General features: G+C 31.2%; 1 protein-coding gene and 2 pseudogenes across 3 annotated transcripts in view; 1 reads left to right on the forward strand and 2 right to left on the reverse strand.

Moving 5' to 3' along the window:
- Positions 1-165: 165 nt before the first annotated feature.
- LOC114749904 (hexokinase-1) overlaps positions 166-26,879 on the reverse strand; it is a 31,348-nt gene continuing 4,634 nt past the window's right edge. The window contains exons 8-10 of one of the 3 annotated variants that reach the window (XM_028938443.1): positions 25,118-25,199; positions 24,514-24,868; positions 166-270 (exon numbers count right to left, since the gene is read on the reverse strand). In XM_028938443.1, the coding sequence (XP_028794276.1) occupies positions 24,521-24,868; positions 25,118-25,199 (430 nt within the window). In that variant the 3' untranslated portion in view covers positions 166-270; positions 24,514-24,520. Of the gene's footprint in view, positions 271-24,224; positions 24,869-25,117; positions 25,200-26,879 lie in introns of those variants that run through there. The other 2 variants (XM_028938444.1, XM_028938442.1) reach the window with 2 other exon arrangements.
- LOC114749911 (hexokinase-1-like) lies at positions 267-18,956 on the reverse strand (annotated as a pseudogene).
- LOC114749902 (receptor-like protein kinase 5) lies at positions 20,226-23,638 on the forward strand (annotated as a pseudogene).

Consider the following 26,879-nt stretch of genomic DNA (forward strand, 5'->3'; position numbering starts at 1 on the left):
AAAGAATATCAGAATCTTCCATGCTGTAACTCTCCTAATAAGACTTCAAAGAGGGAAAGAAGATTGGATATTGATAATGCTTGGCAGCATCATTTTAATTATAATAATAATAACAACAACAATAATGCTGATAATGATGATGATAGTAATAGCCCTGTTTGTACATGAAAGTCTTGATTCACTCCAACTGCTATCAGGAACTACCCAATGCATAGTTCACATCTCTCGCTTTATTCTTGAACATAATGAGGGAATCAATGCCCTAACCACCTACAAAAGAGCAACATCAATGGCTACAGAATAAAACCAGCGAGCACCAAAGAAAGCCCCAATATAGAGTATAGACTTACTGGTGTAATGGTACACAAAGTGAAACTTCTGCACTTCTACGTGGGATGAACCTTATTTTCAGAAGTCATCCACTCCCAAATACTGAGAGTGTGTTGCTGCTAGAAGGGTTGCTCTAATGCCCGAGCCATCATTCGAGTGCTCAATGACAATGGTGTTGGCTGCCTCGTCTCCCAATAATTCCTTGAGAGTATTCTCCAAGCTGGTGTGAAATTTCATGTAGTGTTCAAATAATCCTCCATCCATTGCTATCACTAATTTTTGCTTCTCTCCCGCCTTCACTGTGTCCCTTCCTGTTTTCTTGAGAATGCCTAAAATTCCGGAGGCAGCTAAGTGGGCCCCACGAGTAGCAATGATGTCATAGAGCTCAACAACAATCTTCCTTTTTTAAAGAGATGTATCAAAGAGCTGAGAAAGGGACATACAAAATGAAAACCACTCCACTGCGATGAGGCCAATTCCTTTTTGTCAATAACATAATACACTTCCTTTTATTTCAGGGAGGCAGATCAAACACAGTAAATCCCATTAGTTTAGTTCATAATTGACCTCCTGCCTTTTGCATCCAATTTAAGAAAAAGAATTAGATGTGTTCATTGGCAGAGCTGGGCAGGGCATGCCCCATGCCTGATGCCCGGCCCGAAAGATGAGCGGGCTGCATTATAGCTCGCCCTACCCTGCCCTGCCTATAGAAGCCCCAACCCTTTTTGGGCTAGGCAGGGCAAGCTTCCAAGCCCAAATAGTGATACCTTAGTGAAAATTTTTTTAGTTAAAGTAAGGGGATCTTATAACAACTATAAAGAAATAAATACTTGAATAAACAATAAATTCAACAAATCATTAACTTTGATTTGTCTTAAATTGATATATCTTTTAATATAACACTAAAGTGAGCTTGCTTTTGCATCTTTGCAAGACAACCAACAATGAAAACAAACTAAAAGATACTAAACCAGATTAGAAAAACATTAAAAAGATACTAAGAGGGAAGAATTACGTATACCACTAAATGTATCTGGGACAAATAGAAGAGGGGAGAATAATATGTATTATTATATATATTATATATCATTATAAGTATTTCTGACAAAAAAAAGAATTATAAATATATATATCAAGGGCATGGCCAAACGGGCAGGGCAGCATACCGTGCCCATAGCCCAGCCTTACCCATAACATACCCAGCCCAAAAATGCCCATTTTTCTTTGGGCTGTTTTTTTTCGTGCTAGGCAGGACTATTTTTTCACGGGCTCGGATGGGCATATTGGGTTAGCAGGCTTGATGAATCACACTAAAAGAATTAACAGGATTGGAAAGGAAGATAAGACAACCATACATATTCATGTGTGTTCAACATGAATAAAGCGTACGTACCTCTAATATATCCCTCAATTTGCTTCCAACCACTTTTAGATCTGGAGATGTGTCATGGTGCTTGGCAGACATATCGGGTGTCCTATAAATCTCATTAACAAGGCAAAGTAAGGATTTTGAAAGTTCTAGCATGCTACAATAAATGCATTACTCTGTAAATTTAATTCAAAAAGGATGTAATTAGTAATACAGTGAAAAATCATATTATTTATTAAAAAGGGAACACTTTAGTTATAATCGTTTGATTAATTTAAAAAAATTGTTAAAACAAAACTCCCCATTTATGTATTTGAAATTTGTCTAAAAAGCCAATTACAACATATTTTTAGCCCGAGTATTCTTCTTCGGGTATGTACAACATATTTTTAATTTTGCGTAGCCTAAAATATATTTCACATAACTGAAGACGAGTTGCACTCACTCAAAAATCTGAATTTCTAAATACTTTTGGACAATAAATTTTGTAATAGGAGATGTTTGAACAATTTTCTAATCAATTTATTAGTCTTTAGAAAATTGTAATATTCGTGAAAGTTATTTAACTAACAAATTAAGATGATCTTCCTAAAATACTCCAATATAACATTATGTTATCTACCAATTTATAAATTAAATAAATTAATTTGAGAAAAATAATAAAAATAAAAGATAAAATCATAAAATAGATTAAAATCTTATGTTTAAACTACGACCTCCGGTTCTTAATAATTAATATAAAAACCAGTTGAATCATTTGAAAAAATTGAGAAGGTTATTAAATTACTTAATTATGGCATGTGTCACATAATATCCCTAAAATACTTATATGCCTTGTTAGATTATATATTAATTATAAGTGAGATAAATTAGTTTAAATAAAATGATAAATATAAATACTTTCAAGTAATTTATTATTTTTTCAAAAAATTGATGAACCAGCCAGCAATCTGATTTGGTTTGAGTATTGAACTGGCCAGAAGTTGAACTGGTGAAAACTAATGTAAACTAGTTTGGATGATTATGTTGCTTTTAGTTTTACTTTTTCTTATTCAACTCCTAATACATCAATCATTATAAATTTGAATAAATTTTAATAATAATTTTGATATCAATTATTATTAATTTTAATTATTAAAGAATCATAAAGATCAAATTTTCAATGTTATTCTACTTTATTTTGTTATGATTAAACTATTATTGTATTTTATTGTTAGTAATTGTTAATGTTATTGCACTTTGCTATTTTCAATCAAATGATATTATTTTAATATGACTAGTTTAACTCTGAGTTGATCCTAATTTAACCCACTTGCTATTAACTTATTACCCCAATCGGTTTAGTGTTTAGTTCAGTTTTTTGTTCCTCGCAAATTGTGCATAGTACGGCCTATTTTTTTTACATTTTATATAAGAAAGATGTATTGAATTTATTGGTAAAATGGTTTTCCTTGGGATTGGGTTTTATATCTTTAGCAAGGACCAGCTTTCCAAGAGATTAATTACATAATTATAATTAATCAGACATGATTATATTATACTAAAATCTGAAAATATATATTTACATTGGAATGGTGATTACCATGGGAGATTGTATTAAATAAACGAGATCTACGAGTTGTACATGTACATGTACCCTAAGGGCACTGTGATCATGTTATGAGCAAATTTATCTATCTTGAAGGATTGGGCTTGTTCACAAAGTTCTAAGAACCAATCCTCAGTAAATTTTTCAAATGAAGATTTATCTCAGTTTTCTCAAGAACATCTAATGTGAACTAATGTATTTTAAAATGTAGTAATACATTTTTCGAAGATTAGCTTTGTTCTTTTGCAAAATTGGTAATGAATTCCTCATTAGAAAATTTATTAGCAAATAGTTCCTAGAACGATGGGTTGCACAAAGAAAAATAAAATACATATAAGGGAAGTTGAGTTGCAGATAGAAAAAAATTATTTGCACAAAATATTATTCAGATACAAGAGGTTAATTTACGCAGAAGGATGATAACTTGCATATAAGGAAAGATTAGTTGCACACATGAGAAGTTTAGTTTCATGAAGAGAAAATGTGACACGAGGAAACATGATTGTACATAAAGGAAGTTAAGTTGCACACTGAAAATGTTAAGTTGCACAAAATTCTTAGGTATCATTTACCAATTAAATTCTCAATTAGAGATTTATTTCCAATTTTTTCTTGTTCTTTTTGTTCCTTTTTCTCTATTTTTTTTTGCTCGGTTTGTATTTTGGATTTTTTTTTGGTTTATGGTTGTTACTGTTCTATTTTCTTTTGGATACTTTGTATTCATTTTTTAGTATTAATAAAATGTTTCTTTTGTTAGAATGTAGTAATACATACTAAGAACTAAGAAGTTTCATTACAATTACCAATTTATGTTTAGGCTTTAATCAATTACAAGGCAAAAACCGAGCTATACTCCCCCTGTCATATTTACAGGGAAGATGATTTTTTTTAATTTTATTTCCAAGTCATAGTACTAACTTATAAATATATAAATTTTCAAGTCATAGTATTAAATATCAAAAGTAGTTAAAATTGATTAAAATAATAAATATAAAAAATATTTAAGATATTATTATTTATGGAGAGTGTGAGTGAAAGAGAGAATGAGTAAAGAAAAACTGAGATAAAAGAGACATACAGTTAATTAAAAGCGTATATTAAATAGGGAAAATCCCAATTAAATCCATATGAAATAATGAAATTCCAATTAAGGCTTATACTTTTAACGAATTCCTAATTAGGCAAAGAGGCCTAATTAGGGATTTTCAAATGTTGCTGAAAGACCGGAATGCCTCTTTGTAATAAAAAAAGCTAAGGAAAATTGAAAGTAGGTGTAAATCTGATTTTAGTTTTAATTATTCTAGTAAATTTACTAATGAGGACGTGATCGTTCTTAGATTTTATGTCAAAGGTGTGTTTTGTAATTGTGAACGTTATGTCAACTCTAGAATTTATGGCCTTTTAGTTTTTTTTATATAATAAAAATTTGATATTGAATAAATTTTGGAGACCGGAAAATTGAAGATGAATTGATGAGTTTCAATGTAAGTTGTGAAATAGTAAAATTAATTTTGATAGATATTCAACAATTCCATGAATCTTTGTTTTGATTTTTTCTCGCACAAAAAAAAAAATTGATCTTGTTAATCTTTTACATTTGAAATCATAAAATTTTTATTAGTTCCCATATTTTTGCAATTCTGTAGATATCTAGAAATTATGTATTTTTTTATCTTGAATTTTCAATTACTTTTTATTGGTCATAATCATGATTTTTCTTTTTTTGTTTTTTATATGATAATGTTTTGGCCAAATTTTCATGTGATAGTGTTTAAAGAAAAAACATGTTAGTTAAATTCAATTAAAAGAATTAAAACTAACATTAGGCTTTTTAATTATGAAGGGTATTTTGGTCTTTTAAAAATTCCCAATTAGACCTCTTGGACTAATTAAGAATTTGTTAAAAGTGTAGGCTTAAATTAGAATTTTGCTATTTCAAATAGATTTAATTAGAATTTTCCCTATTAAATATTTAGACATTTTCAAAGTGTAGCTTATGCAATCCAGTTAAAAAATTGAAGTTTACATTAAAAAAAAAAAAGATTGGAGAGAATATTTCAATCTAACAAACCACTTTCCAACTCTGGCAGCAAGTGGGGCTAAGCTGGAGAAATTCTTAGGTGCACCCAATATCATCTATGCACTGCCCAATTTAATTTAATTTGATTAGTTTAACAATTTTTGATTTTTGAAATAGTGTTTTTAGTTCCTAAAACAACATCACTTCCAAGACATAAATTAAAATAGAGTGAAAATTCAAAAACTAAAATAGTGTTAACCTTTTTTCAAAGTAAATGATTATATTAAAAAGAGAGATAATATCATAAGTTATTGATAAATTTTAAAAGCATTTAATTTAGATATTTTTAATAGGAACTAGGAAGCATCATAAGATGCCCATGTCTGGGTGGTTTGAGTTGGGAGAAAGGGAAAGAGAGAGAGGAGGACGATAGGCGGCTGTGAGTTGGCACTTGGGAGAAAGGAGAGAGAGAAAGGAAGAGAGAGAAGAAGGACGGGACAACTGATCACAAAAAAAGTAGGAGAGAGCCAGTGAATTTGCAAAGCCAGAGAGAGAAAATTGTGATTCAGAAAGTTGCCAGCTAAGCAATGATTAAAGAACCGGACCAGACCGGACGGTCGGACCGGTTAAACCGTCACCCGAACTCGTTAACGGCTCGGTTTGGACCAAAAAAACCGTTCACATAGTTGAACCGGATTGGACCGGAGTTGAGCCGGAAACCGGAGTTGGACCGGGAACCGGAACGGTTTTCAGAAAACCGGACGGTTTTTTAGCCTGACTAAAAAATACTAAAAAATTTAAAAAAATAGAAGAAAAATAAAAAAATTGATCCCCTTAATATCCTAATATATTTTTAGACTATTTATAACCATATAGTATTATTTCATTGAAAATTTCATATATTGTGGTTTAAAATCGTGAGTCGCTAGTCTTTTTGTTTTGATATTTGGTCTTTTTTTAAAAAATATTTTGATTTAAATGAATTGATAATTTGTAATATCATTAAATATTTTAAACATACATAAATTTAAATATATAAGGTTTTAGTCCTTTTTCAATGATTTCATTATAATTTTAGATTATTTAAATGCATTTCTAAATTATTTAATAATTTGATATTTTTTATATATACTAATTATATGTGTATAATATTATTTTAAATTAATTATTATGTCACCGGTTCGATTAAACGGCCCAACCGATCCGACCGATTGAACCATGACCCGTTGATCTTTCCGGTTCGACTTCCGGTCCGGCTTTTAAAACATTGCAGCTAAGTTAAAATGTCGGATAGAGACATCTGATATACTGTGATTTTATCAGGCAGTGCATAGATGACGTGGTGCTCTGGGTGCACCTAGAATTTTTTCGGCTAAGCTGATAGCGGTCTTGTTCAGGACTGGAGTAGACTTGTCATAATCATTTATTCCTCCGGTCCTAATTATAAGACCCAATTGATTTATTTGAGGAGATTAAGGAAGTAAGTTAAGTTGGTTATTTATAATAAATAAGTGTTGTCATTCCTAAAATATCCTTGCTAATTAAGTATATTGGCTAAAACTATTATTATTAGAAGGATTATCTTGGAAAAAAGCATAACTATAAGAGACAAAATGGATTGGATCTTATAATTAGGACCAAATAAAAAGTCAAATTGGGTCTTATAATAAGAACCGGAGGAGTAATTGCAATGGAGAAAACTAATGCCTGAGTCCTTGCATTGTGACGGAGACCATCGGTATCAATCATTTTCCGAGCAAAACCTATCCAATATCTTCTTTTAATTATAAATATAAAACTTATTTTATAATATACTGAAAAGGTATCATTTTTCTTTATGAATAATTCGATCGGACTTATTTGAGGATGTGTATGTTTAATTTTTTAAATTACAATATCAATTATTCCATTCATGATGAAATTGTGATAGATGTTAGGAATGTTTTTCAATCACTTATAATAATTTAATTTAATAAGATATGTTCGTTTTGGATAAAAAATCAATTTTTAACATGTTCTTCTATTTAGTTAAAACTAATTTAATTCATAGTAAATTAAATATTAATTAAAGTAATATTATTTAGTTAAGCTAGATAACCTCATTAAATATCACAACCCATAAGGGCGGTTTCAAAATCCACTATTAGCTAATGGTATGATAATATTTACATCCATTTCATAATTTCCAAACTGATTTGCAAGTAATCTTTTAAAAATTACAGTTAATCTTCCAAAATTTACAATCTAACTTATAAAATTTACAACCAACTATGTTGCCAATCACAAGGGAAATTTTATCCGTTTGGATTTTATAAAAATATTGGTCATTCTTTGTAAATTTTAAATTCTATATTTTTTTAAAGTAATTAATTTTCTTCCATGATTCTCATGCACAATTCTTCGGATTAATCAGCCTCGTCCTTCGGTTTTGGAAAAATCAGATTGATCGATGAAAAAATTAGGAGTTTTCCTTATCATCGAATGCTTTATTTAGAGACAGAATAAGAGGAAAAATCATATTACTACCTCCGGTCCTTAATATAAGATCCTGTTTGACTTTTATTTTGGTCCTAAATATAAGACCCCAATCCACTTTGTCTCTTATATTTACTCAATTTTTTTCAAGATAGTCCTTCTAATAATTATAGTTCTAGTTAATACACTTGATTAGCAAAGATATTTTAGGAAAGACAACACCTATTTATTACAAATAACTAATTTAACTTCTTTCCTTAATCTCCTCAAATTAGTCAATTGGGTCTTATAATTAAGACCGGAGGTAGTATTTATTAAAAAGGGAACATCATTTGATTAATTTAAGAAAATTGTTAAAACAAAACTCTTCATTTATGTATTTGAAATTTGCTTAAAAAGCCCATTACAACATATTTTTAGCCCCAGCTACTCTTTAGACGTGTACAACATATTTTTAACCGTTTGCATAGCTTAAAATATGTTATACACAACGGAAAAAGAGTTGCTCCCACTCAAAAACCTGAATTTCTAAATATTGTTGAACAAAAATTTTGCAATAGGAGATGTTTAAACAATTGTGAATTTTCCAATCAATTTATTAGTCTTTAGAAAAATGCAATACTCCTAATAGTTATTTAACTAACAAATTGACATGATCTTCCTAAAATACTTCAATATAACATTATGTTATCTACCAATTTATAAATTAAATAAATTAATTTGAGAAAAATAATAAAAATAAAAGATAAAATCATAAAATAGATAATATCTTATATTTAAAATAAAACTACTACCTCTGGTTCTTAATAATTAATATAAGAATCAGTTGAATAATTTAAAAAAATTAAAAAAGGTACTAAATTACTTAATTATAGCATGTGTCACATAATATCTCTAAAATACTTATATACCTTATTAGATTATATATTAATTTATAAATGAGACAAATTAGTTTGAATAAAAATGATAAATATAAAAATATTAAAGTAATTTATTATTTTTTTTAACCACTTCAAATTATTCAATTCTTAAGTATAGTACGTAGTATTTAATTAGTTCCGATATTCAAAAACTATGAGGGAAAACGAACGTAGAAAATTTGTGGCCGAGGAATAATAAATGGGTTGTTGGCTTTTTGCGTAAGTCAAGGTCTCCCACCCCCCCCCCCCCCCCCACACGTCGACATCTTTTGTTTCTTCTCCCGGTGGAAATTCCACAACGTGATGCCTTCAACAAAGGCGTGCTCCTTCCCTACTTGACTTTCACCAAACTTGTGGGCTTCGGTCATCTGGGGTTCGCTATCATCAAACGCATCTCCAACCCCAAGTTGCTTCATAATTAATTCTATCCATATCCATAATTAATTCTATCCATATCATTAATAAAAGTTGATCTAGTTGATAAGAAATCAATTCATAATTTATAAGATTATGGGTTTAAATCTTATTATCAATATAAACACTTTGTCAATGAATGATTTATAAGTGCTTTCTAAATCTGAAGACATGTTCTAGTTTTGGTGAGTTTATGAGACTCAATTCATCTAAATTTTTTTTAATTAAAAAAGTTATACAAAATCCTTAGTTACCACTTACCAATTAAATTCTCAATTAGAGATTTATTCCCAATTTTTCTTTGTTCTTTTTGTTCTCTTTTCTCTATATTTTTTTGTTCTGTTTGTATTTTGAATGTTTTTTTTTTTTTTGCTGTTTCTGGTTGCTATTGTTCTATTTTTTTGGGATACTCTATATTCATTTTTTGGGATAATTAATCTGAAAGTCTTTATAGTTTTAATCAATTTTGAATCAGGTCCTTATACTTTCATCTGTTTTTAATTAGATCCTTACATTTATTTTTCTTTTTATCAAGTCCTCATAAGTTCACATTATTTTTTATTAAGTCCCTGAATTTTTTATTCTTTATTTTATAAATTCTAATAGTACTATTCAATAAACATAAAATAGTATATATTATTTAATATTAGTTTATAAACAATAATATTCTAAAAATAATGAATTATTATAATAATTTTGTTTTTTCAGCAAAAAAATTAATTGTTCTAAAAAATTTTCCTGAATTAATTAATTATATTACTTATTTTTATTATATAATTATTAATATTTTATATTTCAGTATTACTCTATTTAATTAATTTTATATTTAATTAATAAATAAAAATTAAAACCACATGGACCTGATTAAAATTTAGTGAATTAAGAGGACTTAATAAAAAGAAAAATAAATGTAAGGGCCTAATTAAAAATAGGTGAAAGTATAAAGACCTGATAAAAAAAAACTATAGAGACCTGATTCAAAATTGGTTAAAGTTATAAGAACTTGCAGATTAATTAACTCTTCATTTTTTAGTATTAATAAAATGTTGCTTCTGTTAGAATGTAGTAATACAGACTCAGAAGTAAGAAGTTTCATTACAATTACCACCTTATGTTTAGGCTTCGATCAATTACAAGGCAAAAGCCCAGTTACACTCCTCCTGTCATATTCATAAGGAAGATGTTGTTTTTTTTTTAATTTTATTTCTAAGTCATAGTAATAACTTTTTCATATAAGTGTATAAATTTTCAAGTCATAGTATTAAATATCAAAATTAGTTAAAATGATAAAAAAAATAAATATATAAAAAAATATATTTTTATTTATGGAGAGTGTGAGTGGAAGAGAGAATGAGTAGAAAAACAGAGATAAGAGAGGCATAAAATTAATTAAAAAAATATATTAAATATTTAGACATTTTGAAAGTGTACCTTATACAATCCACTTAAAAAATTGAATTTTATATTTTAAAAAAAAGAGAGGATTGGAGAGAATACTGCAATCTAACAAACCAATTTCCAACTCTGGCAGCAAGCGTCTTGTTCAGGAGCAGACTTATTGCAATGGAGAAAACTAATGCTTGAGTCCTTGCATTGTGGCGGAGACCATTGGTATCAACCAATTCCCGAACAAAACGTATCTGATATCTTCTTTCACTTCTAAATATAAAAATAATTTTATAATATAATTTAGAATCTGAAAAGTATCATTTTCCCTTATAAATAATTTGATTGGACTTATTTGAGGATATATATGTTTAATTTTTTAAATTACAATATCAATGATTCCATTCATGATGAAATTATGATGGATGTTAGGAATCTTTTTCAATCACTTATAATAATTTAATTTAATAAGATATGTTCGTTTTGGATAAAATCAATTTTAAACATGTTCTTCTATTTAGTTAAAACTAATTTAATTCATAGTAAATTAAATATTAATTAAAGTAATATTATTTAGTTAAGCTAGATAACCTCATTAAATATCACAACCTATAAGGCCGGCTTCAAAATCCACTATTAGCTAATGGTATTATATTATTTACAACCATTTCATAATTTACAAACTGATTTGCAAGTAATCTTTTAAAAATTACAGTTAATCTTCCGAAATTTACAGCCTAACTTATAAAGTTTACAGCCATGTTACTAATTACAAGGGAAATTTTATCCATTTGGATTTTATAAAGATATTGGTCATTCTTTGTAAATTTTAAATTCATGATTTTTTTCAAAATAATTAATTTCCTTCCATAATTCTCATGCACGATTCTTCAGATTAATCAGCCTCGCCCTTGGGTTTTGGAAAAATCAGATTGATGGATGAAGAAATTAGGAGTCTTCCTTATCATCGAATGCTTTATTCAGAGACAGAATAAGAGGAAAAATCATATTATTTATTAAAAAGGAAACGCTTTAGATATCATTCTTTGATTAATTTAAGAAAATTGTTTAAAACAAAAACTACCCATTATGTGTTTGAAATTGTTTAAAAAGCTAATTACAACATATTTTTAGCCCCAACTATTCTTCAGATGCGCGCACAATATTTTTTTAACTGCTTGCATAGCTTAAAATATGTCATATAGAACTGAAGAAGAGTCGAACTTGAATTTCTAAATACCGTTGGACAATAAATTTTACAATAGCAGATGTTTAAACAATTTTCCAATCAATTTATTAGTCTTTAGAAAAATGTAATACTCCTGAAAGTTATTTAACTAAGAAATATTCCAATGTAACATTATATTATCTACCAGTTTATAAATTAATTTGAGAAAAATAACAAAAATGGAAGATAAAATCATAAAATAGATAAAAAACCTTATATTTAAGATAAAAACTACTACCTCCGTTTCTTAATAATTAATATAAAAACCAGTTGAATAATTTATGAAATTAATGAAGTTATTAAATTACTTAATTATGGTATTGGTCATGTAATATCTCTAAAATACTTATATGTCCTATTAGATTATATATTAATTTATAAGTGAAACAAATTAATTTGAATAAAAATGATAAATCTAAATATAAATACTTTATTTTTTTTAATCAATCCAAATTATTCAATTCTTAAGTATAGTACTACCTTTGATTTTTAATATAAGAGCTAATTTACAAATTTGAATAAATTAAAAAAAATTATATTTGTAATAAATAGATATTGTTTTTCTTAAAATATTCTCATTACTCAAGTGTATTGATTAAAACTACCATTATTATAAAGATTATTTTAAAGAAATAGATAAATATGATAAATAAAATAAATTAGGATCTTGTATATAAGATTAAAATAAAAATAAGGATCAGCTTTTAATTAGTTCCGATATTCAAAAACTATGAGTGAAAACGAAGGCAGAAAATGTGCAGCTGAGGAATCACAAGTTGGCTGTTGGCTTTTTGCGCAAGTCAAGGTCTTCCCCTGTCCCCCCTAACGTCAACATCTGTTGCGTATTTTTCACGGTGGAAATTTCTCAAACGTGGTGCCTTCAGCTTCAACAAAGGCGTGCTCTTTCCCCACTTGACGTCAACAAAGCTGTGGGCCTCCCTTATCCGGGGTTCCTTGTCATCAAACATATCATCAAGAATTCCAAGTTGCTTCATAATTAACTATATTTATGATTGGTCTAGTTACAAGGAGCCAGTTCATGATCTATGAGGTTGTGCTCTTTTGAGTTTGAATCTGATTCGCCTAAACTTTTTTAAAAATAATAAAAACCTATATTCATGTCACATCATTAAATAATTCCCAATAATTTGATTCCACTTGGGTTTGAACCTTTAAAGTCAAACTTGGGAGTGCTGAGATGAGATTCCATTCGATCTCTCTATATCAGTAACAAATACGAAAGGGAAAACCCAGTTTCCAATCCCTTAGTTTGGGTCAACTTTGGTCAAGGTCCTGAAGTTTGTGGTCCCTCAAATTTAAGAGAGACATACAATTAATTAAAAAATATTAAATATTTAGACATTTTGAAAGTTTAGCTTATACAATCCAGTTAAAAAATTGAAGTTTATGTCCTTTTTTTAACAAAGAAAAAAGATCGGAAAGAGGGAATGAGTCCTTGCATTGTGGTGGAGACCATCGGTATCAATCAATTCCCAAACAAAACCTATCTAATATCTTTTTTCAATTCTAAATATAAAATTTATTTTATAATATAATTTAGAATCTGAAGAGTGTTATTTTCCCTTATAAACATTTTGATTGGACTTATTTGAGGATATATTTGTTTAATTTTTTAAATTACAATATCAATGATTCCATTCATGATGAAATTATGATAGATGTTAGGAATGTTTTTCAATCACTTATAATAATTTAATTTAATAAGATATGTTCGTTTTGGATAAAATCAATTTTAAATATGTTCTTCTATTTAGTTAAAACTAATTTAACTGATAGTGAATTAAATATTAATTAAAGTAATATTATTTAGTTGAGCTAGATAACCTCGTTAAATATCACAACTTATAAGTGCGGCTTCAAAATCCACTATTGGCTAATGGTATTATATTATTTACAACCATTTCATAATTTACAAACTGATTTGCAAGTAATCTTTTAAAAATTACTGTTAATCTTCCGAAATTTACAACCTAACTGATGAAATTTACAACAAACTATGTTACCAATCACAAGAGAAAATTTGTCCATTTGGATTTTATAAATATATTGGTCATTCTTTGTAAATTTTAAATTCACGATTTTTTTAAAATACTACCTCCGGTTCTAATTACAAGACTTCATTTGTAGTACACAAACAAGATTTTATAATTAAGACCTCATTTATAGTATACAAACAAGATCTTATGATTAAGACCAAAGGTAGTAATTAATTTTCTTCCATAATTCTCATGCACGATTCTTCGGATTAATCAGCCTTGCTCCTGGGTTTTGAAAAATCAGATTCATCAATGAAGAAATTGAGAGTCTTCCTTATCATCGAATGCTTTATTTAGAGACAGAATAAGAGGACAAATCATATTATTTATTAAAAAGGGAACACTTTAGATATCATCGTTTGATTCATTTAAGAAGATTGTTAAAACAAAACTCCCCATTTATGTATTTGAAATTTGTTTAAAAAGCCAATTACAACATATTTTTAACTTTCTGCATCATTTAAAATATGTTACACACAACTAAAGAAAAGTTGCATTCACTCAAATACCTGAATTTCTAAATGCTGTTGGGACAATAAATTTTGCAATAGGAGATGTTTAAACAATTTTCCAATCAAGTTATTAGTCTTTAGAAAAATGTAATACTCCTAATAGTTATTTAACTAACAAATTGACATGATCTTTTTAAAATACTCCAATATAATATTATATTATCTACCAATTTATAAATTAAATAAATTAATTTGAGAAGAATAATAAAAATAAAAGATAAAATCTTAGGTTTAAGATAAAAACTAGGGAGAATTGCAATTAGGTCCCACTCAAGGGAATTAAATACAAAAAGGTTCCTTGAAATCATGAAATTATTTTGAAGTCCCAAGGGACCTTTTTGCAATAAATTTTATTTATTTAATTACCAAATTACCCTTCTTTTTTTTTTAAATTTGTATTAACAACTGAAAGAGCAGTGGTTGACAACTCAGGGTGCAAGGATTGACAACTATCGCGGCTGGTTTAACAACACATTTTTCAGCATATCATACCATAAGTTGTCAAAACCAGCCGCAATAAACCAGCCGCGATAGTTGTCAATCCTCGCACCCTGAGTTGTCAACCACTGCTCTTTTAGTTGTCAATGCACACTTAAAAAAAAAAAGTAATTTGGTAAGTAAATAAATAAAATTTAATGTAAAAAAATTTATGGGACTTTAAAATAATTTCATGATTTCAAAGGACCTTTTTGTATTTAATTCCCTTGAGTGGAACCTAATTGTCATTTTCCTTAAAAACTACGACCTCCAGTTTTTAATAGTTAATATAAGAACTAGTTGAATCATTTGAAAAAGTTAAGAAAATTATTAAATTACTTAATTATAACATATGTCACATAATATCTCTAAAGTATTTATATGTCTTATTAGATTATATATTAATTCATAAGTGAAACAAATTAGTTTAAATAAAAATAATAAATATAAATTATTTTAAAGTATTTATTATTATTTTTTAACCACCCCAAATTGTTCTTTTTTTTTTTTACCAAGAACTCCAAATTATTCAATTCTTAATTATAGTAGCATTTAATTAGTTCTGATATTCAAAAACTATGAGTGAAAACGATTGTAGCTGAGGAATAACAAATGGGTTGTTGGCTTTTTGCGTAAGTCAAGGTCTTCCACTCCCCCCCCCCCCCCCACGTCGACATCTTTTGTCTTCTTTTCCACGGCGGAAATTTCTAAAACGTGATGCCTTCAACAAAGGCGTGCTCCTTCCCCACTTGACTTCTAACAAGCTTGTGGGCTTTGCTCATCTGGGTTCGCTGTCATCAAATGTGTCAGGAATCCCAAGTTGCTTCATAATTAACTATATTCATATCATCAATAAAAAAGTTGATTTAGTTATTAAAGAATCAATTTATAACTTACGAGATTGTGAGTTTAAATCTTATTATCGAGATAAAGATTTTGTTAGTGAGTAATTTGTAAGTGCTCTTTAAATTTGAAAGCATATCCTAGTCCTGATAAACTCACGGGACTCAATTCACTTAAATTTTTTTTATTAAAACATTACACAAGATCCTTAAGTATCAGTTACCAATTAAATTCTCAATTAGGGATTTATTCCCAATTTTTTCTTGCTCCTTTTGTTCTTTTTCTCTGTATTTTTTTTGCTCTGTATTTTGAATTTTTTTTTTTCTGTTTCTGGTTGCTACTGTTCTATTTTTTCGGGGATACTTTGTATTCATTTTTTAGTATAAATAAAATGTTGCTTTTGTTAGAATGTAGTCATGCATGCTAAGAACTAAGAAGTTTCATCACAATTACCACTTTATGTTGAGGCTTTAATCAATTACAAGGCAAAAGCCCAGCTATACTCTTCCTGTTATATTTATAAGGAAGATGATTTTTTTTTAATTTTATTTCTGAGTCATAGTACCAACTTTTTCTAAGTCATAGTACTAACTTTTTCATATAAATGTATACATTTTCAAGTCATAGTATTCAATATTAAAATTAGTTAAAATTGTTCAAAAACAATAAATATATGAAAAAATAAATTTTTATTTATGGAGAGTGTGAGTAAAAAAGAGAATGAGTAGAAAAACAGAGATAAGAGAAACATATAATTAATTAAATAAATATATTAAATATTTAGACATTTTGAAAGGGTAACTTATACAATCCACTTAAAAAACTGAAGTTTATATTTCTTTTTAAAAAAAAAAGATTGGAAAGAATATTGCAATCTAATAAATCAATTTCCAACTCTGGCAGCAAGTGGCGCTAAGCTGTCTTGCTCAGGAGCAGACTTATCATGATCATTCAATTGCAATAGAGAAAACTAATGCCTTAGTCTTTGGATTCTCTCCACTACTTTTTCTATCTTCTTTTCTTCCACTATTTTTTTTTTCCCTTCATAATCATTGGATTAAAATTTTAATAGTTCAGATTTAACATCTTATAAAAATAATATTATTAAAAAAACAAATAAATTTAAATTGTTAAAATTTGGTATGTACAGTTCATAACTGTAGTAAAAAAATTGAAAAAAATTTGCTCTATAATTACAGTCTGCAACTATGAACTGATCAGATCAAATTTTAACAATTTAAATTTATTTATCTATTTTTAATAATAATATTTTTTTATAAAATGTTATAAAATATTAAATGTGGAATCTTGGAGTTTTGATCTAATAGTGGTTAAGGGAAAAAGAGGATGGTGGAGGGAAAGAAGATGAGAAGAGTAGTGGAGAGAATCCAAGTCTATTGACATCAATCAATTCCCAAACAAAACCTATCTAATATCGCTTTCAATTCTAAATATAAAATTCATTTTATAATATAATTTAAAATCTGAAGAGCCTTATTTTCCCTTATAAATAATTTGATTGCACTTATTTGAGGATATATTTGCCTAATTTTTTAAGTTACAATATCAATGAATCCATTCATGATGAAATTACGATAGATGTTAGGAATGTTTTTCAATCACTTACAATAATTAATTTAATAAGATATGTTCATTTGGATAAAATCAATTTTAAATATGTTTTTCTATTAGTTAAAACTAATCTGATTGATAGTAAATAAATATTAATTAAAGTAATATTATTTAGTTAAGCTAGATGACCTCGTTAAATCACAAACTTATAAGGGCGGCTTCAAAATCCACTATTATCTAATGGTATTATATTACTTGCAACCATTTCATAATTTACAAACTGATTTGCAAGTAATCTTTTAAAAATTTCAGTTAATCTTCCGAGATTTACAATCAACTTATAAAGTTTACAGCCATGTTACTAATTACAAGGGAAATTTTATCCATTTGGATTTACAAAGATATTGATCATTCTTTGAATTTTAAATTCATGATTTTTTCAAAATAATTAATTTCCTTCCATAATTCTCATGCACGATTCTTCGGATTAATCAGCCTTGGTCCTGCGTTTTGAAAAATCAGATTGATGAATGAAGAAATTAGGGGTCTTCCTTACCACTGAATGCTTTATTTAGAGCCAGAATAAAGGGAAAAAATCATATTATTTATTAAAAAGGGAACGCTTTAGGTATCATTCTTTGATTAATTTAAGAAAATTGTTAAAACAAACTCCCCATTTATGTATTTGAAACTTGTTTAAAAAGCTAATTACAATATTTTTGGCCCCAACTATTCTTTAGATTTTTTTTTTGTCAACCAACTATTTTTTAGATGTGTACAACATATTTTTAACTGTTTGCGTAGCTTAAAATATGACATACAGAAGTGAAGAACAGTCGAACCTAAATTTCTAAATACCGTTGGAAAATAAATTTTGCAATAGATGTTTAAACAATTTTCCAATCAATTTATTAGTTTTTAGAAAAACGTAATACTAACTAGCAAATTGGCATGATCTCCCTAAAATACTCTAATGTAACATTATATTATCTACCAATTTATAAATTAAATAAATTAATTTAAGAAAAATCACAAAAATAAAAGATAAAATCATAAAATAGATTGAAATCTTATATTTAAGATAAAAACTACTACTTCTGGTTCTTACTAATTAATATAAGAGTCAGTTAAATAATTTAAAAAATTAAAAAAAGTTATTAAATTACTTAATTATAATATATGTCACATAATATCTCTAAAATACTTATATGCTTTATTAGATTATATATTAATTTATAAGTAAGATAATAGTTTTAAAATAAATATAAATACTTAAAATAATTTATTATTTTTTTAATCACTCCAAATTATTCAATTCTTAAGTATCGTATTTAATTAGTTCCGATATTCAAAAACCACGGGTAAAAACGAACGCAGAAAATTTGCAGCCGAGGAACAACTAATGGTTTGTTGACTTGGCTTTTTGCGCAAGTCAAGGTCTTCCACTGAAAAACGTCGACATCTCAAACGTGACCCCTTCAGCTTCAACAAGGGCGTGCTCCCGGGAGAAATTCTTGTATACTCCCAGTGTACCACGTCACTTGAGCTCTAACTAATAAAACTTCAACACCTCAATGACTTTCAATCTTAGCTGTCACTTCTATTTTTACTCAATATTCAGTTTTTATCTCTTTATTTTACAAATTCACTTTTCTCCCCACCTCTTTTTCCCTCTTTCCTCCCGTAGAACTGTAGAAGTCTCCACTTCTCCCTTCTTCTTCAAACCCTTTTCTCCAGATTTCCTTCTCAAGCTCTGCCAATCCATAGATCGTTTATCAGCGATCCTCTTCATCAATGAAGCTCCACCTTGAAACGTTCTCGCCGTCTATTACTATAGGTATCAGTCGTTGGCCATGCCACCCATTAAGCAGGTAACTTCATCAGTCTTGCTATTCCCTTCTCTTTCTCTCCTCTCTTTCTCAAAGTGTGGGTTTCATCTGATTCAACCTAAATTGAACCCCTCCCTAAATAATCCCAGGAAGATACTGTGTGTAAGGAACAGTTGTGGGTGTTCGATGTAGGCGACAATTGTGTTCGGTAAATTAAAGGTGCATGAAGCTGGCGCATTTGATTAGAAAAGCTATGATTTTTGTTTATGATTTTGGCTTCTTCTTTGGTCTACCAAGTCATGCTGCCGATTAGGAGGCCATGATTATTTGTTCTAACTTTCGACTTAATCTTTGATATTGATGAAGAAGTCCTGTCTTGTAACTTTACTATCAAGAGATTAAGATTAGCGGTGTTGTTTTTACAGGAAAAGAGGGAAAGAAAAAGGTGAGAAGAAAAGTTAATTTGTAAAAGTGAAGAGGTCAAAAACTGAAATAGAAAGAAATATGGATGACACTGAGATTAAAAATTGCTAAGGTGGAGCACCAATGACTTGGTGCACTGCAGTACACAAGAATTTCTCCCCGGTCCTATCCTACTTGACTTTTTAACAACAGTGTGGACCTCACTCATTCGCTGTCATCAAACGCGAATTCCAAATTGCTTCATAATTGCCTCTACGTCTCTTATGAAAATTGATCTAGCCGTCAAAGAATCAACTCATAATCTTACTGATTGATAGGTTATATATAAGTATTTTTTAAGTACTTTTTGAATTTTAAAAGAATACCCCAGTCGCGATGAGCACTCAATTCAGCTAAATTAAAATATATATATATTCACATCACATCATTAAATAATTACCATCATTAAATAATTCCCTATAATTTGATTCCACGTGGGTCTGAACCTTTCAAGTCAAATGTGGGAGTGCTAAGATGAGATTCCATTCGATCTCTCCGTATCAGTAACCAATATAAAAACTCCATGTTATCTTGCCTTCAAAGGATTTACCTTCTTTTTGCACCTGTCCGTTCAAGAGGAAATATGCTCATGAGGGCCACTATCGATTCACCAGTCATCATCAATCAAGTAATTAATGATGGTTTTGGACCTTTAGTTGACTCCCTTTTTTGAGTCGTCAGGCAAGTTCGAGGCGCATCTCTTATATCTTCATCTTCATGGAGCAGTAATTTGGTGAGAGTAAAACAATAACTTGTAAGCAAATTGCTTGCCAAAATGCCGCATTACTTGTACTCCATTTTCTTCTTCTTCCGTTTGTTTTTTATTGTTCTGAGTGATGCTGAGACTAACAAGTCTCATCTCTATGATCAAGAACATGCAGTCCTTCTGAACGTGAAACAACACCTTCATCCATTCCTTGATCAGTGGGCCCCATCGGATTCCTCTCATTGTTCTTGGCTTGGCATCAACTGCACCCATGATTCTGTCACAAAATTAGATTTTGGTCACTTGAACATCACCAAAACGATACCTCCTTTCCTTTGTGACCTCAAAAATCTCACCTTTATTGATTTTCAGCTTAATTATTTCCATGGGGAGTTCCCAAAATTTCTCTACAATTGCTCCAAGCTTGAGTACCTTGACCTCTCCCAAAACAACCTTTCGGGTCCGATTCCAAATGACATTGACCAATTGACCAACCTGCGTTTCCTTAATCTTGGCGCCAACCTATTCTCCGACAACATTCCGACCAGCATCGGAAGGTTGAAGGAGCTGAGAAGTCTTCAACTTCACTGGTGTGAATTTAACGGTAGCATCCCTGATGAAATAGGCGACTTGTCCAATCTTGAATTGCTACACTTGTGGGGAAACGAGAATTTGATTGGGAGAATTCCAGAAAGTATTGGAGAACTGGTCAGTTTGGTGGAATTGGATTTATCGCAGAATGGCTTAAGTGGGCAAATCCCCAGTGGTTTGTTTGCTCTAAAGAATCTCAACATACTGTATCTTTGGAAAAACAGGCTATCTGGGGAAATACCTGCAAAAATTGAAGCTTTAAATCTGACTATACTCGATGTTTCACGCAATATGCTTACTGGAAAAATCCCAGATGGTTTAGGGAAGCTCAAAAAGCTAACAGGCTTGAGTTTGGATATGAATCAACTATCAGGAGAGATACCTGAAAGCCTTGCTCATCTTCCAGCTCTAGTAGACTTCATGGTTTTTCAAAACCATCTATCAGGCACTCTTCCTCCTTACTTCGGTCGTTATTCGCCACTCGAAACCTTTCAGGTTCCATCCAATAGATTGACAGGAAAATTGCCAGAGGATTTATGTTACAGTGGCAAGTTAGTTGGTGTAAGTGCTTATGACAACAATCTAAGTGGGGAGCTGTCAGAATCACTAGGGAGCTGCAATAGCCTACAATACTTGTTTCTTGATAATAATAATTTTTTCGGCAAAATCCCTGGCGGCCTTTGGAGATCACAAAATTTGATGACTTTAATGGTCAGCAACAACAAGTTCATCGGCGAGCTCCCTCAAAGATTGGGTTGGAATCTTTCAAGTTTGTCCATCAGCAACAATCAATTCTCTGGTAGAATTCCGACAGGAGTATCTACTTGGAAGAATCTGATCGAGTTTAAAGCTAGTAAGAATTTCTTCAATGGAAGTATTCCACAAGAGCTTACGACTCTTCCTAAGCTAACGAAATTGTTGCTTGATCAAAACCAGCTAACAGGACCACTTCCATCAGAAATCATATCTTGGAAATCTCTCAATGCTATAAATTTGAGTCACAATCAACTTTCTGGACAAATCCCATATTCTTTTGATGGTTTACCTGTCTTAGAACAATTAGATTTGTCAAATAATCAGCTCTCTGGTCATGTTCCACCTCAACTTGGCAAATTGTCAATGACCCTCACAAACTTCAATCTCTCCTCAAATTTTTTCATAGGGAAGATTCCTAGTGAATTTGAAAACCTTGTCTATTCTGATAGCTTTCTAAACAATTCTGGTCTCTGTGCTGATACCAAAAGGCTAAACCTTCCCTTGTGCAATTCTGGTTCTGACCTTCAAGGATCAAGCAACAGATCATCTGTGTCTCCTGCTTTGACCATAGGCCTAGTGATAGTGGCCTCTTTAGCAACCTTCTTGAGTTTACTCTTAATTATTAGAGTATACAAATCAAGAAAGCAGGCACTGGATACTTCATGGAAGTTGACTTCCTTTCACAGGTTTAGTTTCAGTGGAATGAACATTGTATCATCACTGACAGATGACAATATTATAGGCAGAGGTGGGTTTGGTACAGTATATCAAGTCCCTATAGATGGTTTAGGCTATGTTGCTGTGAAGAGGATAATGGACAATAAGAAGTGGGAGCAGAAACTTGAGGATGCATTCCTAGCAGAAGTAAGATTTTGAGCAACATTCGTCACAACAATATTGTGAAGCTGTTGTGTTGTATCTCAAGTGAGGATTCTTTAATGCTTGTGTATGAATATCTAGAAAACAATAGCCTTGACCGCTGGTTGAGCAAGAAGAATAGGTTAAACCGTAATGTTGTTCTTGATTGGCCAAAAAGATTGCAGATAGCCATAGGAGCTGCCCAAGGTCTGACCTATATGCACAATGATTGCTTCCCTCCGGTCATTCATCGTGATATTAAAACAAGTAACATCCTTTTGGATTCGGAATTCAATGCAAAAGTCGCAGACTTTGGTCTAGCAAGAATGTTGATCAAGCCAAGCGAACTCATCACCATGTCAGGTGTAGCTGGATCATTTGGCTATATTGCTCCAGGTGAATTACTTGCACCATATTTATATCTAATTCACCATATTTATATCTCATTTATGTCTTTATATGCATATACAGCTTCAATCTAACATGAATTTTCACTTTGAAATGCAGAATATATTCAAACAAGCAAAATCAATGAAATGATCGATGTGTATAGCTTTGGGGTGGTGTTGCTGGAACTAACAACTGGAAAAGAAGCAAATTACGGAGATGAACATTCATCTCTCGCAAATTGGGCATGTCGCCATGTGCAGTCGGGTGGAGATGTAGAAGAAGTTCTAGATGAAGAAATCAAGGAAGCATGCTATATGGATGAAATATGCCGTGTGTTCAAGCTTGGCATGAAGTGTACCGAAATACAACCAGCCAATAGGCCTTCCATGAAGGAGGTTCTACAAATATTGCTTCGTTGCAGGGACCCATTTGGTTATGGAGAAAGGAGTCCTGGAATCTTTGATGTTGTCCCTCTGCTAAAGAATTCCAAGAGGGAAAGTAGATTGGATATTGATGATGATTTATGGCATCATTAGCCTCATAGTTGAAGTAAATCCTTTCAGGTGATGCAAGAAGAAGGCAAACAATATTAGTTTCTACAAAGTCAGAATCGGGTGTTAGTGGAGGTAAACTAACAATTGCTTTAGATTCTTGTGACTTTGAGAGCATGGAGATTTTGGTTTCACTTCAACTTCCAGATAGCTCAAAAGTGAAAAATGATTTTTGTCCTTTGAGATAAGTGAACAAGTTCATTATGTAACTTCAAGTTGTATAATAATGTCACTATATGTGAAATAAAGAGATGTTCACACATGATCACCACCATGTAATATATGAAAGAATTTTAGTATACCACCATCTGTTCTATCTCAGGTAATTATCCAGAAGAATAATCTGCAATCCCATAGTTGATATCAAGTTCATTCCACTATATTGCTCCAGTTAAACCTACCCATTTAAATTTCTGACCAACATATATAAGTTACATTCTAAGGGGAATTTTCAGCTTCAGATGCAGAGTATATTCAAACAAGAAAAATCAATGAATATTTAAGTATATAACTTTTGGGTTGTTCTATTGGAACTGACAACTGGAAATGAAGCTAATCATGGAGGTGAACACTAATCTCTTGCCCCACTGGGCAAGGCGACAAATGCATGGAGACGTAGAAGTACTAGATGAAGAAATTAAGGAAGCATGCTACGCAGATGAAATGTTTCCTGTCTCCAAACTTCGGTTGATATGTATAGCGACACAGGCAGCTAGTAGGCCTTCCATGAAGGTGACTTTGCCGACACTGCTTCGCTGCAGAGAACCATTTTAGTTATGTAGAAAAGAAAATCAGAATCTTTGATGCTGTTACTCTCCTAAGAAGACTTCAAAGAGGGAGAGAAGATTGGATATTGGCAGCATCATTTTAATTATAACAACAACAACAACAACAATAATGCTGATAATGATGATGATAGTAATAGCCCTGTTTGTACATGAAAGTCCTGATTCACTCCAGCTGCTATCAGGAACTACCCAATGCATAGTTCACATCTCTCGCTTTATTCTTGAACATAATGAGGGGGAATCAATGCCCTAACCACCTGCAAAAGAGCAGCATCAATGGCTACAGAATAAAACCAGCGAGCACCAAAGAATGCCCCAATCTGGAGTATAGACTTACTGGTTCAATGGCACACAAAGTGAAACTTCTGCACTTCTTCTGCGTGGGATGAACCTTATTTTCAAAAGTCATCCACTCCCAAATACTGAGAGTGAGATGCTGCTAGAAGGGCTGCTCCAATGCCCGAGCCATCATTCGAGTGCTCAATGACAATGGTGTCGGCTGCCTCATCTCCCAATAATTCCTTGAGAGTATTCTCCAAGCTGGTGCAAAATTTCGTGTAGTGTTCAAATAATCCTCCATCCATTGCTATCACTGATTTTTGCTTCTCTCCCGCCTTAACTGTGTCCCTTCCTGTTTTCTTGAGAATGCCTAAAATTCCGGAGGCAGCTAAGCGGGCCCCACGAGTAGCAATGATGTCACAGAGCTCAACAACAATCTTCCTTTTTTTCAGAGATGTATCAGAGATCTGAGAAAGGGAAATACATAGTGAAAACTACTCCACTGCTATGAGGCCAATTCTTTTTTGTCAATAACATAATACGCTTGCTTTTGTTTCAGACAGGCAGATCAAAGACAGTAAATCCCATTAGTTTAGTTCATAATTGACCTCCTGCCTTTTGCATCCAATTCAAGAAAAAGAATTAACAGGATTAGAAAGGAAGATCAGACAACCATACATATTCATGTGTATTCAACATGAATAAAGCGTACGTACCTCTAATATATCCCTCAATTTGCTTCCAACCACTTTTAGATCTGGAGATGTGTCATGGTGCATGGCAGACATGTCGGGTGTCCTATAAATCTCATTAACAAGGCAAAATAAGGATTTTGGAAGTTCTAGCATGCTACAATAAATGCATTACTGTGTAAATTTAATTCAAAAAGGATATCATTAGTAACATAGTGAAAATATGACCACCCACAGGTTCGATAATGTTATAAGCAAACTCGAATGCAGTTAACTTCTCTTGCAATCATGCTGACTTACCTCCACCAATCTTTCAATTTTTTTTTTGTTTATGATCAATTTTTAGGCAAGGGGTTAGGTTCACCCACAAGCCACGGGCAAGCCAAGGTCAGGGTAACTAGCCAGTCATAGACAACCCAATCATCTGTCAGTCACACACTATCCATTTCGGCCATCGGTGTGCCTAGGTCATTGGCTAGAATACAGCATTAACCACGTGGGAATCAACTCAAATTACATGCTTTATCCGGTTGTGAATCTACCTCCACAAATGCCACGACAATCTCAGGAATCGAATTCCCTACCTTTGGTGAGATTATCCCACCCTTTGACGGCTAAATCCATGGTACGATGGGTCTAATCCCTCAAATTTTAACTACAGGCTTAATTGTCCAAAATATTGAAAAATGAAATGTTTCTTGTCTAATTTCCTCCTGACCTTTTCTATCTGTCTGTGGACCATTTGATCAAGCCAACGGTGCAGATAAACCAAAGTCACGAGAAGCAAATGGGCAGCCTCAAATCAAGGCACTCAATCTCAGTACGGAAGGCTCCAGTGACAAAGTCCTGGTCATCACTCGAAGCTTTGGCACTGACCAATCCACTTGGCAGGGAATTCCCTTATTAAATAATTATAAGGAATTTCTTTCATGCAAAGTGACAGCAAGGAAGGAAAGCAAGTGACTATTACGCTAGCAAGACATGCCCAGATGAGGATATGATCATAAAAGGGCAAAATACCTCTGAATTTGTGGGATTCTAGAATTGAGCCGAGCCTGTATAAAGATCAAGTACTAACCATCATGATCCCTCCAGCATATTTACTGGCGACAGACTGTTACTTTTGTCTAAAGGAGAGGGAGCACAAATGCTCTGAGTCATCCAACAAGGCTTACAGGAAAAGACTTGAAGAGGAGGGTCATCAGTCCCAGACCCCGTGAGTATAATTGCAAACAGCAATGGTTACCAGAAAGATCATGACAGTTTAATGCGATCTCCTTCTATTATATAGTTCCTTCCCCCTACGCTACTGCTATTGATAACCGTGCCTCCTTGATGCTTTTCTTTTCTTTTCTTTTCTTTTCTTAATGGATGAGTTAGCATAGAAAAATGAAAGAAGGCAGTAGAGAAAATCAAGAAAAAAATTACTAATGGGAATCTTTTTTCTAGATATTGATCTGGACCATCACTTGTTCACAAGGTCCACATATAGTGATAGCAAGCGGACACATGAGAAGACCGGAAAGGATCCATTTCCCGAAATAACACAAGGCTCTCTTTAGCAGAGAATAAATTGGAGGGAGTGACGGCAAAATATTTGAGAATGCGAAGAAACCACAAACTTTTTTTATCAAGATAATAGGATGGCATTATATTTTCTCTTTAGACAATACTTACATCAAGTTCCCTCATATCTTTTATGTTAAAATCTCTAATTACACCACGTGTCTATTTTTGAAATATTAGCATTTAATAGCGTTTAATTATGAGTAAAACATTGACTACT

Source organism: Neltuma alba, unplaced genomic scaffold (genome assembly GCF_004799145.2).
Source record: "Neltuma alba isolate B1F8T4 unplaced genomic scaffold, ASM479914v2 tig00006221_pilon, whole genome shotgun sequence".
Lineage (NCBI taxonomy): Eukaryota > Viridiplantae > Streptophyta > Magnoliopsida > Fabales > Fabaceae > Neltuma > Neltuma alba.